Below are 18,095 nucleotides of genomic sequence, written 5' to 3'. Positions count from 1 at the left end.
TCAGCAATCTACTGAAACTGAGGAGGTTGTTTAACACACTTGGATTTCATGAAATGTTAACGTCATTTTAAATCTGTTTAAAACATGATTTAAAAAAAAGTAAAGTATCGATACTAGAGGTTTGAGTATCAATACACGATCGTGAAAAGAAATATCGCGATAGTTAGCTGTATCAATATTTTTGCACAGCCCTAACGGAGGAGCCAGCTGGACAGACTGGGAAGCGCTTTCCAGGCTTCCAGAAACTGAGCCAGGGGGACTCGGAAGGCCTGGGAGCGGCCCGAAGTTGGCCCGAAGTGTGCGGTGCAACACTTACCTGTCTCCACAGGTCAGCAAGGGGTGTGTGAGAAGATGTAGTCGGGTCCTCGAACCACACCTGGCTGCCGGCTGGCGATACAAGAGGGGGCTGAGGGTGGTAAGGCTTTGCAGGGTCGCACACCGCCAGTCTGGCCCTCTTGGGACCCAGAGATAGAGAAGCTGCTCTTACTGAGAATTTGGGTACCGCTGGCTGAGACGCCAGTGACGGAAGAGAATAGATTCAACAAAGTTTTCTCTGCCCGGCCCTCCTCCGGGGAAGAGCAGCTGACTCTGGGTCACTCGTTTCAGGGCTGCTGTGACGGGTGGCGCCATCTTCTGGCGAAGGCTCAACGTCACAGTAGAGTTGGCTGTGGCGGAGTTTTTTTTTTTTGGGGGGGGGGGGGGGGGTTCCGCAGGGGACAGACACCCTTGGCGACGAATAGACTGAGGGGCAGCCCCCAAGTGACTCAGGTAGCACATAGGGGAAAGCTCTTGATTACCTCAGCCTGCTTCTGAACTGTGGAAAACCGCTGGGCACAGTCCCAACAGTGTCGCCGAAAAAGGCCACCTCGTCAGATGGGAGCATCGAGAGAGAGAACTTTGCCGATGTCTCGCACCTCTGCAAGGTTTAGCCAGGGGGCGCTCCTGGACCACCAGGGTGGACACCGTCTGGCTGAGGGCCAGCGCTGTGACTTTAATCATGGTTAGCCACCATGCGCAGCTCAACCCCGACTCAGAACTACCCTCGTGCATTATAAGTGTTTTGGCCTTCCACTGTACTTGCAGGGTGGCCATCACATGCAGGGAAGAGGCGGTCTGCAGTAGCACAGCCGCCCCATCATTGAGGGTAATGAGAGAGGAAAAACTTTTTCTGCAGATTTAGGCATGCTTGGCTTGCCATATTGGCGCCAATATGCTTCCATACAGCCAAAGTTTCTCACACACATCCGGGAAGGCATGGGGGCAGGACAAGGCGGTTACGCGTCGCACTGCGCCCCCAGAGTAACCCGGGAAAGCATGGCCGTCAAGTCTGAATCCAATTCAGCATGGGCACACACACCATTATGGGGCAGCTCAGCATCATCTTCATTTCCAGAGCGTAACAGCCCTGTCTCTGATGCAGCGATCGACATCTGATCCTCACCCTGGAGCCCCGAATGAAATGCTAGGTCCCTCATGAGAAGGACCAGCAATCCCATCCGGAAGCTGCCAGGCATGCCACGTTCACTGTCTCACATGAACGTGGCCATCAAACTCGACAGCACATGGCACGCTGAAGCTCAAGCCGTTATGAGAAAGACAAGACGAACAACGTGTCTATTCGGCGAAATAGCCCTTTTCTGGTGCACCAGAAGAGGAACTAGATTGGGGTATAGATGACGGGACTCGTTTGATGACACCTCGTTTGAGGCAATTGAGTCTAGACTGTGCATCAAGAGCGCCGAACAACACGTGCTGGGTTGCTGTGACAACCCGCGCTGTCAGCCGGCAGCTCGACGGCTCAAAAAAGGTGAGACGAATAACGTGCCTACGTGGTCATGCTCTCATGAGAACATGAACCACCCACGAACACAGTCTCAGCATTCTTTAAGCCCAGGCATGTGAAATAGTGATCGTGGCCGTCAAATGAGGATAGGAAACGACCGTATCCAGAAACACACGTGTATGCTCTTTCAGGAAACTGCTCTCTCTGGTGCCGAGCATACAGGGTCATGGTCGCGGCTACACAAAAAGGATGATAGTGCAAGCCTGATGTGAGCACTCAAATTCTCATTGAAAGCGCAACGTTCAAGCTGTGAAAACAGCTGTTTTGCTCTCTGTGAGATCGCGGCCAGCACTGTCCTTCGCTGTTTAATCCAACACCAGCTTTGAAGAGACGTTCTCCCAAAGAAGCAGACTCGTTTTCTTCTTTTTGAAGTTAAAACACTCTCAGATAAGATTGCAGAGCAGGAACAGTACAAACGCTCGGCTCCGAAGTGAAAAGCAAAGATGTGACGCACCTTCTGCTCATTATATGCTCGCACTGCGAGGCAGAGCAGCTGATGCAATTATCGCATGCCAATGTGCATTGGCTCGTTTTATTACGTCGAATGTGAACGAACTGAAAGGGAACATCAACATCCTGATTTTTATGGTTGTTGTGGAATCTGTTAAACTCTAAGAAAAATCCTTAAAAATAGGGTACCATAGGCCTACTGTGTTTTGTTTGTTAAATGATTTTTCACAGGTGTTTTACACACATTTTGATACACATTGCATTGTTTTGTGTTTTAGGGTTTAAGGAATTTTCTGTAAACTTGACGGATAATAGCTGGCAGAAAATGAACAGTACTGTATCCATTTTTTCTACAGATATTTTCCACTGATATTTGGCATAATAAGACAGACAGACCATTAGAGATTTCAATTCAAACAAAAACTAGAATGACATTGTGCGTGCCTAAGTGTGACAATTGGTTCGATTTAACCAATAATAGCCTAATTCTTATATAGCAAAAATCTGGTTCCAGCTTCAACTTCATAAAACAAAAACAGTGGCTATATATGCTCTATATTATTACAAACAACAATCCCAGGGGTCCGTGAGAGAAAGATAGAGACCGAGGCCATGAGAGGGTCAGTCTCACCCTTGCAGCTAAATGGGCTAATTATCAAGCTAATTAACATCTGCTAATGATCAGAAAAGGCCCTGGTACCTGTGAGGCTCTATGTCCAGAATAGGATTGTTTGAGATGAGCAAAATCTGCGCACAACCGATCACCGGTGATCAGCGCGAGATGCATGCCGGTTAGAAATGTGTCCGAGTGTGGTCCTGGTCCTTGGATTCTGCAGTTGCTCTCCACCGACTGCGCTGATCAAACGCATGATGGGAAACAACTTGCTGACGACACAGCTTAATGCTCATTGGTTTAAACAACCGTGATGTATTGTACTCTTAAAATGTTTGATTTTAAAACTCTGATATCATGTTTTTATGTGTATAAATTATGAGCAAATATTCCCAAACTTTCTGACAGTGTGATGTCTATATGGGTTTATATATAAACATATGTCTGTATAAAAGTAAAAAATATTGCTAAACACGTATTTGGAATGGAATTAAATAAAAGGTACTTTGGATGTCTTGTTCATTATATTTATCTTCATATAAAAGCAATAGAATTTAAATTGCATCCAGTTTATTAGCAACACTGTACACGATCGTGAATCCTGTGAATCCTGAGATATCCGCCTTTGATCTTGCAGGTGTAGGATCCGCTGAGTGAAGAAAGATCTGTCCGTCTTGCCTGCACTTTTTTCACTCCTCCCCTCACTGCAGCCGCCAACTCTCGACTACATTTCAGGCGAGGCAAGGCGCATCTCAAACAAGCCTAATCTCTCTTCCTCTCAGCTGATTTCAACTTCAGATAAAACAATAACTAAAGCTTCACCCAAATCTCAAGACAACCATCACATGAACAAATCTCATCAGACCCAAAATAAATTAAAACTCTACAGATATCCTGTTCAAATCAATTTAAGATTAATCACCTATAAAAAAAAAAGAACAAGAAAAGTACAATTAGGCTACAGGATAGGTGTAAGGATTAGGATTACAGGATAGGTGCAAAATTCTGTTTAAATAGGAAAACCTGCTACAGCATCCTCTCTCTCACCACCTCGCTTTTCATTCTCCAAGGATCAGTGTGAAAACAGCAGAGAAACACGTCTTTTTCCAATGTGTTAAAGCTCTGTGTTGCTGTTTGAGTGGGACAGTGGATTTGAAATAAATCTGTCAAATTCTGTCTATTTGTAACCATGAAGCAGCCATAGGGAGCACCGAGACTTTTCACGTATTGACTTTTTATATGCTGTAAATATACATATATATTAAATATTACATTACTAAAATATTATATGATATATTATTTATTTATTTTAGATAAAAGATCAATAAATGAACAATATCAACACATTACAAAAATGTCAGAGAGACATTCTTCAGTGGATTGCCCATCTGCATGTATGTGTGGTTTATGTGTGTGTACAAAAGATTTTTGTTTGTGTAAAGCCGAACTCTGTCCATGCTTTTGAGATGCAAGAAAAATTTGTCTCAGTCTCAGTTCTTGTGGAAGTATACGTGTTTACCTACAGTATGCATGAACAGTACTTGAGTGTGCATGCAAAAGATGTTTGTTGTGAACAGATCCAGAACCTCTCGTTAGAAGGAGATTTACAAATGTGTATATGCTGAAATTGACTAATCGATTGATCATCAAAATATCATGAATATCTCCAGTGGATCTTCTCCATGCAGCACCACAATGTGCCCCTCACATCTCACTGGAACAAACTCCTGAACTCCAGTTTCGCAAAGGCTCTGCTGATACATTCCTCTCAGTCGAAAATCCGATGCAACACTTGTTTGTATGGTTTCTCTGTCTAAATCACTGAGCACACTCAACAGCTGTGGTTCACATCTGGTGGGTTGCAACAAAAATATGTTTTACAGGTCTGTTCTGTTGGAGTCAAGGTAAAACCTGAGCTAGAAGTAAGTAATAAAATGCAAGCAACTATATAATATAATGTATAGCTGGGATAGGATAGCAAAATAAATACACTTTTAAAAGGTAGGAGAAACCGTACACTACCATACAAAAGTTTGGGGCCAGTATTGTTTTTTGTAAATAATTTTTTTAGATAAATATTTTTATTCAGCAAGGATGCATTAAAATGATCAAAGGTAACATTAAAGACTTTTACATTGTTGACCTTTTTAAATATATGCTATTATTACTGTTCCCTTTCAAGGCAACTCGCGTTGCGTCGAGATGACGCTGTGGGAACGCTCTGCGTGATTGCATCGTGAAGCACTTGAGAAATCAGTCCAATGGCGTATAGGCGGGTGATGTCATGGCAGGAAGCTATAAAGCGCACCCAGACCAAACAATGTCAGCTTCTGTGTCTTCAGCCAGCGCTCTGTGTGAAACTGTCTCTGTCTATTTATTGTTGTTTGTCCACAAGCATATTATATATCTAGACAGGAATATAATGGTGAGCAAACAGCATTTTGGATCGTGTGTTCCTCCTTGCACTCGCTTCATTACGAGTGGGTATACACGCGATGTATGTGTTGTTTGTTTGGGAATAGAGCATAAACTCTAGTAAAAGGGGGAGTATGTACAACATATGCACTATCGAGAGTTTTAGCTCTGCTCCTGTTGGCTTTCTTCTCGAGGGAAGAAAGTCAATAAAGATTTATTTGGCCCGGATCTCGCGTTTGCCAAGGCAGCACGTAGATTATGGGTTAGCAATAAAGATTCTGTGACTCGATCTTGGATCTCGCGTGTGCCGAGGCAGCGCATAGATTCTGGGGCTGCATAACAGTCCGTAGATTACGGGTCTGCAATAAAGATTCTGTGACTCAATCTCAGATCTTGCGTGTGCTGAGGCAGCGCATAGATTACGGGGCTGCATAATAGTGTATTAGAGTCTATGTATGAATATAATATATTCAACCTTTCATCCAGACCAAGTTCTCTATCTGAGTTCTCTATCTGATTTCTGGCTGCATTTAACTGTGATGAAATTAAATGTTAAATACTCATCTGAGTTGATGTCTGTATTAATACACTATATTCAGCCTTTCACCTAGACTGTTTCTACTTGTCTGGTTGATATTTGGCTGCATTTAATTTTTGAGATAATTAAATATGTACTTATCTGATCTCTGAGGAGTTAAATGTCTGTATCAATCTAGTATTCAGCCTTTCATCCAGACCGTGTTTACTTGTCTGGTTGATATTTGGCTGCATTTCATTTTTTAAGAAAAATAAATATGTACCCATCTGATCTTTGAGGAGTTATTTGTCGGTATTAATATACTATTCAGCCTTTCATCCAGATCGTGTTTACTTGTCTGGTTGATCTTTGGCTGCATTCAATTCTGAGTAAATAAATGGTGAAATTCCTGGGGGAAAATGAAAAACACCTCATTATACGGTGCCCATCTCCCTTCGGTGCCCTCAGGGGCCGTTCTGCCAACCCCATCATCTTCCATGCTTCGGGGCGCAATGGTCGCCAGCGAGTTCTAGTCTCAGGCGAGCCCTTATCTCAGTGTCCGCCCGTAAACGTAGCGGCGCTGGGATTCTCTCCCCCTCCAAGGAGGGTCTCAGAGCAATCAGTTCGTCTGTTCCCTGCCGGTGCGCCGCTTCAGGGCACCGAATTGGTCGCTCAAGTAACAAGTAGACCAGTCTTGAGAGACTGGTTCTCTTAGTAGGTTTATTGGCACTTTGGCAGCGTGGGAACTTCTGCCAAACATATCTCAACAATAGCAGAGCATCTGCGACCCTTGCAGTGGTGGCTTAGGACCAAAGGGTTTTCCCGAGGGGCAACCCCTTTCGCATGATCAGGGTCACGCGGCGATGCTTACGTGTCCTAGTTATGTGGAATAAGCCTTGGTTCTTGTCCCAGGGTCCTGTGCTGGGAGCTCAATGTCGTCGCTTACAGACTGGGGAGCGATCATGGATGGTCGCTCGGTGCCCGTGGACGGGTCACCATCTGTCGAGGCAGGGGCTGAGGCCCAGGGAAGTAAGAGTCCACCCCGAGGTGGTGGAGCTCATATGGAGTTGCAGACGTGGCTTTACGGCGTCTGTACATGGTTTCCCTGATTGTTCTACTTCCGGGAGTTCTGGAGAAACAGAGTTATGGAAGTGTGGGTTCCATGGTGCGTTGGAGCAGGAGGAGTATGGCGGCTTTGTAGCCTTGTATTAGGGGTATCCCTACAAGAGGTGTGTGATGCGGCAGGCTGTTCCTTTCCGCACACACTCGTCAAGTTTACAACCTAGTTTTGGGCTTCACTCCTGGGCCCCAGGTGATTCTGTTTTTGTTGTGCTTGCCTGATTTCATACAAGACAGACACTGGTCACTATGGTGGTGTTGGTATAGATGTTCCCACAGCATCATCGCGACGCAACGCGAGTTCCCTTGAAAGGGAGCACCTCGGTTCCGACTGTAACCTCTGTTCCCTGAAGAGGGAATGAGACGTTGTGTCACCCTGCCATACTTCCGGCATGCCTGTGATTGACTTACTTCGACCAACAGAAGTTGACAATGTTTGGTCTGGGTGCGCTTTTATAGCTTCCTGCCATGATGTCACCCACCTATACGCCATTGGACTGATTTCACAAGTGCTTCATGACGCAATCACACAGAGCGTTCCCACAGCGTCATCTCGATGCAACGTCTCGTTCCCTCTTCAGGGAACCGAGGTTACAGTCGTAACCGAGGCATTAATATACTTTCCTTAAAAAAAATGATCTCAGTTTCCACAAAAATATTAAGCAGCACAACTGTTTTCAACACTTATAATAATAGTAAATGTTTCTTGAGCACCAAATCAGCATAGGATGATTTCTGAAGAATCATGTTACACTGAAGAAAAATTCAACTTTGCATCAGGAATAAATCTATTTCAATAAGTGTAATAATATTTCACAATATTACGCCTATATTTGTGATCAAATAAATGCAGCCTTAGTACGTATAAAACCATTTTTTTTAAAAACATGTTAACACCCCCAAAATCCTTAATGTCTTTTGTTATTAAAATTAAAGGTTGTCAATAGAGATCAAATTAAATGTAAAAATCAATGATTTTAACAGCATTGTTTTTCTTCTGTATGATAAACAATTTTGGTACTGTGTTGGGAACCAACTGAGAAGATTTACCTTAACCAGGTCTGAATTTCCTTTACATCATGTAAATGCTAAACAACTGCTGAGCATCTTAATTTTCCACCGAGCCGTCATCTCACTCCGGCTGGCTGTGTTTGACGAGCAACTGAAGGCCTGCCATTCATCACCAGACTCCGCCTCTTCCTCCTTGTTAATATCATTTAATTTCCATCACTCGGCGAGATGCGGACAGGCATGGTCATCCATCGGTGTCAGGTCCACGCAAACGGGATGAATAAATGGGAGTGCTTGAGTTCTGTGAGTGGAGGAAAAGGGAGAACGCAGTTCACGCTTCCACCTCCGACAGCTTGATGAATTGGGGCGGCAACAGGCAGAGCTAGACCCATAATTCAGCATGTTATAAATCCCGGATAAGGATGAAAGACTGCCACAAAAGACATTACTGTCCATTCCATCTAATGAGCCAGTACATCAGCGCCTGGAGACGCTCACCCACCAGCCCTCTCGCAAAACACTTCTTCACCCGTCCCTCGTACAAAGACTATTCTGATTGTTAAATACGGGATCAATAGTGTAAATAATCTATTTCATCTCCCTGCTGATGTTACAAAACCAACTTTCACTCTTTCGTCACCGAGACATACATCTCGTGCTTGACAAGCCATCTGCGGATCGATGCAGTGATAAGTTTAGCTCTACTTCCTCTTCAAACATCGGACCTTCTCTGAATTAAGCAGATTGATGAGGTCTATGAATACAACGCCTCCCATGGTACCGACAGCCATTTGTGTGTATGTGCATTTCATTGTCACATTACTCGTCCCTGTAGACCTCAAACTCAAATCCCCACTAGCTGGATCTGTCTCGTATTTTCACTACAAAAAAGTCCTGCTGGAGGCCTGACAAAAGGCAGTTTAAAAAGACAGTCGTTCTCACCAGGGTTATTGTAATTAACTAGTTAACTAGTAAACATTAACTGAAGTAAAAATATAACAATTTTAACTTGTCAAGACAACATTTCTCATTTTAATTTAGTTTAGCTTGATGTAGCCTACTAAAATAACTAAAATTATTGAAACACACACACACACACACACACACACATAATGGAACGACAGTTTTAAAAAGTGATTTTCCACTATTATTTACAAAAGGATCTGCATTTTCATGGGTTTAAATAAAAGATGTTTGGTATAAGAGAAGAGTTTTGTGCATCAAAACCTCACCTTTCCTGGTAAAAAATTAACTTGATTTTCAAAGGTCAACGAATTTGCGACAACTGAATGTAACATTTTTGACAGTCTTCTGAGTAACATGTAATTTATTTAAGCCACAAAATAAACTTCAATCCGTAAAAAAAGTATAATGAACTACTCAAAAAGCATTTGAAAAATCAAACATAGTTCACCCCTTACACACGTTATCACGTCCGTCAAAAACTTGGGCTAGCTGTCGGTTGGAATATTAGAACTAAAAACATTGACATACTCTAACACACTCACAGGCATCAATCACTTCACTGAATAGCCGGCTAAGAAATAAATAATTATTACCTTACAATTCCATCTGTTTTCAAATTCACATCATTTGAATATCACAACATCGATGTCTGTCAAAAAATAAATAACGCGCACAATACCCGGTAGTATTTACGAGAAGCAGAGGTCCAGTGAGTGCACGCATTTTCTGGAAAACCCACAATGCCGGATGTTCTGACTAAATCGCTTTCCAAGAAGAGGGTGAACATGGCGGCCTGAGTGGCTTCAACATGCTGTCTGTCAGAGACGATAGGAGAGGAGGAGTATGGCGTGCTTAACCCTGTGATTAATTCAAAGTGATTAAGTAACACGTAATGCATGTGAGTATAAAGTTGCTCTTTACTCACAGAAATTGTCTCGGAATGTTAAAGAAACTGAGTGAAATACTTCAAACTACATGTTAAAGAGAATAAATGCCAATCCAATTGAAAAACTTCACCGGGTTCGTTCAACGTGTTGGTTTTGACGTATAATTTTGTATGCACAAACTACGCATTCTGCGTTTGATATTCCTGATTAGAATATTTTAAAAAAAAATCTATTCTTGATGGATTTTTATTTTTTTAATGTAAATAATTTTGGCAAAAGATGAACTGTTAAATGATTGAGATGAGTCCCTGTAATCGTCCAATTTGACTCTCAATTTCTGATGTAGCCTAATATAAACTTGACCGGTGATATTTACAAAATGTAGTTTGAATACTATCTTCTTATTTGATTAAAAGATTAAGGCAATTATTAAATTTGATAAAATGTTGTTTAATTTTCCAATAAAAGATTATGTATTTTTACATGATTTGTTACATTTAATTACCTCTTAGCGGATTCTGACTCATGTGTGTGTGTGTGTGTGTATATATATATATATATATATTAAACTACACTGTAAAAAATGAATCAAATTTAAAAAAAAAAAAAAACTTATATCATCTTGTATAAAAAAAAATTGAAAATTGCTTAACTTATTTTGATGAGTAAAAGTAACGTAAAAACATTTTTTTACACTGTACAAAAATTTACAAAACTACACAACAAAATGACTAAAACTTTAAAAATATTAAAAAAAACTTATTAAAAATATTAATAAAGACTATAATAGTATCCCAGTGATACACTAAAACAGCAGTGGTTCTCACTGAAAGACTTTAGTCAAATGTCCCTGTCAATGAAGCATCCACAAACCAGATGCAAAGGAAGAGCAGAAAGATCAATACTAATCATTTCATGGTGTCGCTTTGAGGTGGTGGGCAGTGGAATGACACATTGCTGGTGTTCTCCAGTAGCACTGAAGTTCTAGTGTTAAAAAAAAAAACAGCACCAAAGCCCAGCTTGGCTGACCATAGTCTAAAATGGATCCTTGGAAAAGAAAGAAAGAATGAGAGAACAAGAGAGGCGAGTGTACCGCCTAGGGAAAAGAATCTTGACTTCAAAAACAGCAGCACTCAGAAAGAAACGCTTGGCTAAAGAAGAAAATACAGATATTACCAAGAGGCCTGATAATCATTGGGATAATGAGCTCTGGATTGAATTTACAGGGATCTTTTTGCAGCACTGAAGTGTATGGCACTGTTCTGATTAACAAATGCAGCTCTATGGGAGAAGGCACAGTGCATGGACATTTTAGTATAGCAGGCTAAGCAGGACATGCATTCTTTTAACACATTCTCAGGCCCTGAGATCACAAATAAAGGGTGCTAGTTTGCTTGAGAACTGTAACAAACTGCATAAAATGCGTATTGTGGGTGATTTATAAACAATAATTGTATACATAGGTTACACATGTCCATTTTTAAAGGAAGCTTCTGCATGTGGTAATTGTGAGCCAATTTTAGCCATGAAGCTTTCACAACATACCTGGGGAATTCAAGTATGACATTTACTCCATACCTATAAAATATGTAGGCCTATATGACCAAAAAAATATATAATTAAATAAATAATATACACTAGCGTTTTTGATCCATAAGATTTTTAATGTTCTTGAAAGACGTCACCAAGCCCACCAAGGCTGCATTTATTTGATCAAAAAACCTGTAACATTGTGAAATATTATTACAATTTAAAATAGCTGTTTTCTATTTTCATACGTTTTAAAATGCAATTTATTTCTGTGATGGCAAAGCTGAATTTTCAGCATCATTACTCCAGTCTTGAGTGTCACACGATCCTTCAGAAATCATTCTAATATGCTGATTTGGTGCTTGTGAATATTTTGTAACATTATAAATGTCTTTACTTTTGATCAATTTAAAACTTTAAACACAATCTTCATGAGAGTAAGAAAGCAGATTAGCTCCAACATTTTTTGTTGCACGTGCTTCCATACACATAAAACTTGTGCAGGTAGCATGAAAAAAAGCCATAACGAAGTTTTTACTAATTAACATAGTAAAATTCAAAAGAACATAGATGCATTGAGGAGCTTGTGTGTGAATGAGGGGAGCGAGGGAAAGAAAAGATAGGAGTTCAAACTGCACAGTGACAAAGAGAATAGAAAATGCTAACCACTTTGTCCTCCTTCTTCTCCAGCATCACAGGGCATCACAGTGAGAGAGAAACAGGATGGTCAGTCGATGGTGGGAAAGAACAAGAGAGAAAAGTATGAAATGACAATCAGATATGAAAACAAACCATTTAGATCCATAGTGGAATAATAAGCAAATAACAGATCTACACTGGCATCAGCAGCATCAAAGCCGTCAAAATACCACTTGTATTGTCCAGTTACAAAACAAAAATGTCTTGGAAAGTTTTACATTAAATATTTTGGATTTATTCACTTTTTCCTGACTTGATCTTTAAGGAGAGATCATGTAAGTGTGCACTTTATGATGGTGTAAATTTGCAGGTATGTTGCCACCCACAGGGCAAACCTTGGAGGTGCAGCCTTTTGCACTGATATTTACTCTAAATTTCCCCATGAATAATTCCCAGTGAGAATAAAGGTAGTTCATGGGTCACTGAAAACAAGAACACAGCATTCTGCTAAGTAGGTCCTCCTACTGCTTCAGAGCCACCATACTTACATACACACAGACACTAAAATGCTACTACTGTATTATAGCTTAATACACCTGTACACTGATAAACAAATGCACAATCAAGGCAGGTGTGCACACTGTATGATTTTTTCATTCCTTTACAGAATTAGTAGATTGCTCATTGTTCATAGTGAACAAAACCACTTTTTTGCCATTTACCATAATGCTGTTTGAAGAGTAGACCTACGGTACAATTTTCACTGATAACCAGTTGTGTAAAGTATTTGAGTAAATGTAATTAGTTACTGTACTTAAGTATCTTTTTGGCTACTTTGTAGTTTTACAGAGTATCAAATATATTTGCAACTTTTACTCTCTACTTGAATACATTTGAAGTAATATGTACTCTTTCCTCCAATACATTTGTGAAGAGTAATGCAATTACTCATTACATTTAGCATGGCACCTAACTGTTTCTCCAGCAGTTTATTTCTGCTACAAAAGAAGTGAAATCGCCATCTATAAGGCATCGAAGGTACTATTTCTTGTGAGTTTTGCCCTTACTCATCCAAACTTGTCAACATAGCTACTTACATAAATGTGAGTGCATTAGCAGGTAGTTGCTGAATCACAGGTGTTTCATATGAGATGAGGACATGCCTGCAGCCAAACAAAAAGCACATCCAGTGCGAGGAGGCTTAGACTCTTTAATTTTACTTACCATGATTTTATTTATCCGTTATATTGAAGAGACCTTTTTGAAGGATATCGGTTTACTAATGCCTTGTTTGAGCACTTGAGCTTAACATAGTCTTGATTGTCTGTAGACGTTTAAGAGGCTGTTGTGTCGACCTTGATTTATTGCAATATTGAGGTGTTGAGGTGAAAATAAACGTTATTGCTCTCCTCTCAATTCAACTGTTTCTTATTTTTCACTGACATGTCTCTTTAAGCCTACATTCAGTACAAGTAAAATACTTAAGTACTGTTAAAATCAGATAATATAAGACTTTTACTCAAGTCGTATTGGATTTGGTGACTTGTAAATTGTACTGGTGTCATTTTTGTTGTAAGGTATCTGTACTTTTGCTCAAGTATATGGTATAAGGTACTCTTTACACCTCTGATGATAACCTATATCTAACAATAACTGTTGTTAATTACTCTGTCGATCCCACTGTCCGTGAGTGGGGATACAAAAATGTAAAATCAAATGGAGGTAAAAATCTGTAGTTTTGACGAAAGCTCCAGAGCTGTCAAAAGTCTGCCGGATGACGCAATTTTCTGACAAGTAAGCATGAATTTCTTGGTCCAAGTAGCATGGAGAACGATCATTCTCTGATAATAAGCATTCTTAGTATTAAGTATTGTTCATTTACATATACTACCAATATTGTAACAAAACAAAGCGGGTTGAAAATCAGCGAAGTTACACTTTCGTACACATTTTCGTAAAAGGTGCATTGAACTTTTTCAAGTCTGTTCACTCGGACCAACTCATGCTATACTCATAGCAACAGAATTATTAAGTGTACTTCATCGCTTTTAGCTACTCTTTCCAATCCACCAGATTGAGTAGGTGTAGCTCTCCATGTTTAACCTACAGGCATCTAGCGACTCCATTATCAAGCCTGCCACTCTTATTAATAGCACGCGCCAAAGGAATCCGAGAAACAACATGCGCTCATTTCAGCAAAACTAACCTAAGGGCAGCACCCATCCGATACCAATGGAGACTTCACTTTCATTGCAGAACATATGTGATTTCTGCCTCCTTCTCGGACACAGACAAGAGCACCTGAACACCAAAACCAACACTATTTGAGCTTTCTCACATCCATTCTCAAATCTAAATGACAGGGTTAAGAAATTAATTTCATCAAGTGCCAAATGTAAGTAAAATTAGCCTTCGCAAGTATACTTGCAGTAAAATTGCAATGTAATGATACAGGAGTTACATCTCAATACAAGGCGACAGTCAGACCCTGACTGACACCAGATGATCTTAGTGGAAAATTTACTTAAAAATAGAGATGACATTAAAATGTGGCTGATTCCAATAAGCAGATATTATTTAAGATGATAACCAAATTCTATACTATATTGTCTAAATTAAAAATAAAACACTAAAAAATATAATTAAATACTATTGTTCCAACTGAATTTAGGTATCACAACATTATGCAGAGTTAACAGTGTTATGAAATTATTAGCGATTTTTAAAATAACTCACAGTGAGTGTTTGGATGACGGCAAAGGTAATTTAAATGTAAAAGTAGGGGAAATAAGCATATTCAACTAAATATCCATTTTCGAATTGGTCATGACAAAAATACAGATTATTCATTTTTCATAGGTACAATAACAAATACTTCTAATTAAATTATACAACAAAAAAGTATACAAAAAATGGGTATGGCAAAAAGTTACTTTTGGACAATGGTTCCAGTAGAAATGGCCTGACTTCATTGTGTAACCATAGAAATGTACATATTTACTACAAATGCACAAGTGGATACATCCATAACTAAGTCAGTGTGTTATTAATAATTACATTTACCCCCATCTTCACCTCACTGACCTCTCTCCCTACTCTCCTTCTGTTGACTCCCAACACTATTCATTATAAGTGAACACTAATTAGCACTCTGGATGCAGTGGAAGGAATATAAAGCGAAGGTAAATATCACACTCCAGGAGGTGGCCCACCATTTCAGGTGCTTCCCTTTGCGTGGTAAGGCTGCCCCTGTGGAGACTCAGTGCCGACTTGGGCATCCCAGCATGGGTGTGCGGCGACCCCCTGGTGACCAGCAGCGTCATCTCCTATGACTAATGCCCAATTAACCTTTCTCTCATCCACCCAGCGCTCTTCACTCCCTGTCTCTTTCTAACGTTTGCAGATGCAGGTCGAAAGAAGCATGGAAAACAGTCTGGCCACTCACACGATGTAGGAGTTACTTACGTTATTGGAACGCAGAGAGACCCTTCCCCCGCACCGGGCACAGAACTTAGTCTGGCAGTATGAGCACAGGTTTCCGCAGCCATCAGCAAACTTGGTCTTGTGGCAGATGCCACAGGTGGGGGCGTCATCCTTGTGTTGGCCCTGCTGCCTCTGTTGGGGGGGCTCCGGCCCAATCCGCCTCACCTGCTCCTTGTAGTTGGCAACTTGCTGGTGCAAACTGGGAGGGGAGGGCAGGGGAGATAAAGAAAAAGAAAGAGGACATGATCGACTGTGAGTATAATTTAGTTTCAAAATCAATAGTAGCCAATTTAAAAATTTTTACCTAATAGCTTCCTAATTTTACCAGCAAATTTAACATTTTTACCCAATAACACTCAAATTTGAACATTTTAACCCAAAAAACTAACATGTTTACCCCCATCTCCCTGAATTTTACCAGTAAATAAAAAAAAATGTATTTAATAAGCCCCACTTTTACCATTTTACCAGATTTAACATATTTACCTCATAACCCTGATTTTTTTTTACATTTTTATCTTATAAACCCCAATTTTGAATATTTCACCAGAAAACTGTCTAATTTTTTTTTGTGCAAATTTTACTTAAACATTGTAACATTTGTAACATTTCATCAGCAAATAAAAGAAATTAAAATTTAATTAAAAATTAAATTATTAAATATTTAAATAAATAAATAAAAAGAAAAAAAAGAAAACAAAAACCCACAATTTTATTTTATTTAATTTTTGTTTTTCCTAAAATAATTCCAATATTATTTATTCATATTAATGGTCGATATGGGTTTTTCAATGACTAATTCTTAAACTTTTATATTTCTCCCACAAGGCAACATTTCTTTGCTGGTTATGTTAACTGACCAATCTGTCAGCAAGTTCAATGATTGATCTACTTTTTTTATCTCACAGGACAGAACCAAATAAAACATATAGCTCTGACGAAATCCCAAATCCAAATTTAAGGTATGTTGGAAGAGTATGTTGTTAGTAGGCAGTTTTATTCTGAAGCTAATGAACTGACTAAAAACTCATATTTCCTTCACACTCCAGCTCTCTCAATCTTTCTTTCAGTCTAATGTTCTTTCCACCATGTAGGGTCATCTCAAGCATTCACTCACAGAATGCTTGCAGACTACATGAACGCCTTCCAAAAAAGACAATCTAAACAAAACAGTAAGTAATATACAAAATAAGACCTTTCTTTAGCAACATGAAACATACAACACATATCCAGCAATTCCCTGTCTAAACAGCACAAAGGTCTCAAGCAGGAATCTATCCATAGCTTTACTTACGCTAAAGAGGTCTTCCTCACAGACTCCTCCGCCATGACGATATGACGTATATAAAAATAAGCAACCTACATAGAGAGTTAAAAGAATATGCTACCTACGGAAGGTGATGAATGCGTGACCAGCCATGCAGAACGTGCCCCAGAGAAAGACGAGATGATTTCAACACCTGCCCCCAGCCCTAACCCTGGTCTCCCTCCCCCTGTGCACCCCTACTGCTCTCCTGTTCCTCAACACCGGCACCAGCGAACGTGTCCTATGGGTCAAAGATTAACATAAAGGACAAGCTCCAACACAGAAGCAACAAGGTGCACGCAAGATGTTCCAATTACAAAACAAAATCAGTTGATGTTTTTTGCAAGTGTCTCAGAAGTTGCTTTTTCACAGCCAATGAGACTTAAAATAGTTCAATACTATACATTACTTTAGCAAAGGAGCCATTTTAATTTGGTAAAACAGAATGCAACAGACAAGCAAATGAAAAAGTTGTGCGTAACTGTTTGTATTAAAATAATATATACAGTAGTGTGTAAAAACAAAAGAAACATATTTAAATATCTATAAAATATTAATATAACTATATTAAATAGGACATTTATATCTTCTAATTTATACTTAATTTTCCCTCCTAATCTATCTATATCTGTTGCTATTTCTTTAATGGAATGGCGAAAGGAAAATAAAAACAAAAGACAAAACTAATAGACAAATAGGCATCAATATTAACAATATCAACCATATTACAATTTGAAATAATAACAATGGTGAAAAGCTGTGAACCAAAAGAGCCTCCATGAGACCTCAGTTAATTATCATTACTGTTTAGGAGAAACAAACAAGATATTTAAAAAACATATTTTTTTCTTTGCTAAAGGTATAATTGTTAAAAGGCTACATTATAATTCCCACTGGCTTGAAATTGGTTGCAATCTAACAAAAAAGTGCTCTTCTCTGTTCAGTATTAAGATGTAGAATCTTTCAAACTTTCAGACCACAATGACTTTTAGTTCTAACAGAAAGACTCGGGAGGCAAAATAATGTAGCAAAGCATACATTTATTAACAGCCCAGCAAGCAAATATTGAGTTATAAAGTTCTTTGGCGTAGGCCCTGTCCGTAGCTCACAATCCGAGGGTAACGGAATCTGCATATCCTGCCTATAGACGATGGCAGGGGCGCAGCCGACCCCCTGGGAGGTATTAGGAAGGGACCATCCTGGTGGTGGTGGGGAGGATGTAGGTGAATGTTGGCGTCAGCATCTGCGAACTCAGACATGTGTAAGTACCGATCTTTTATACTACGAGTATTAGATCACGATTGGTTAGATGACAA

At 39.8% G+C, this 18,095-nt stretch overlaps 1 protein-coding gene across 1 annotated transcript in view; it reads right to left on the bottom strand.

The window, feature by feature from the left end:
* Positions 1-18,095, bottom strand: part of rims1a (regulating synaptic membrane exocytosis 1a) — a 76,411-nt gene that overhangs the window by 40,103 nt on the left and 18,213 nt on the right. Inside the window, 2 exon segments of the mRNA XM_079855892.1 lie at positions 12,018-12,032; positions 15,456-15,672. Coding sequence (XP_079712018.1) covers positions 12,018-12,032; positions 15,456-15,672 — 232 coding nt within the window.

Source organism: Squalius cephalus (genome assembly GCF_949319135.1).
Source record: "Squalius cephalus genome assembly, chromosome: 21".
NCBI lineage: Eukaryota > Metazoa > Chordata > Actinopteri > Cypriniformes > Leuciscidae > Squalius > Squalius cephalus.
This window is presented reverse-complemented; position numbering and strand designations above follow the sequence as displayed.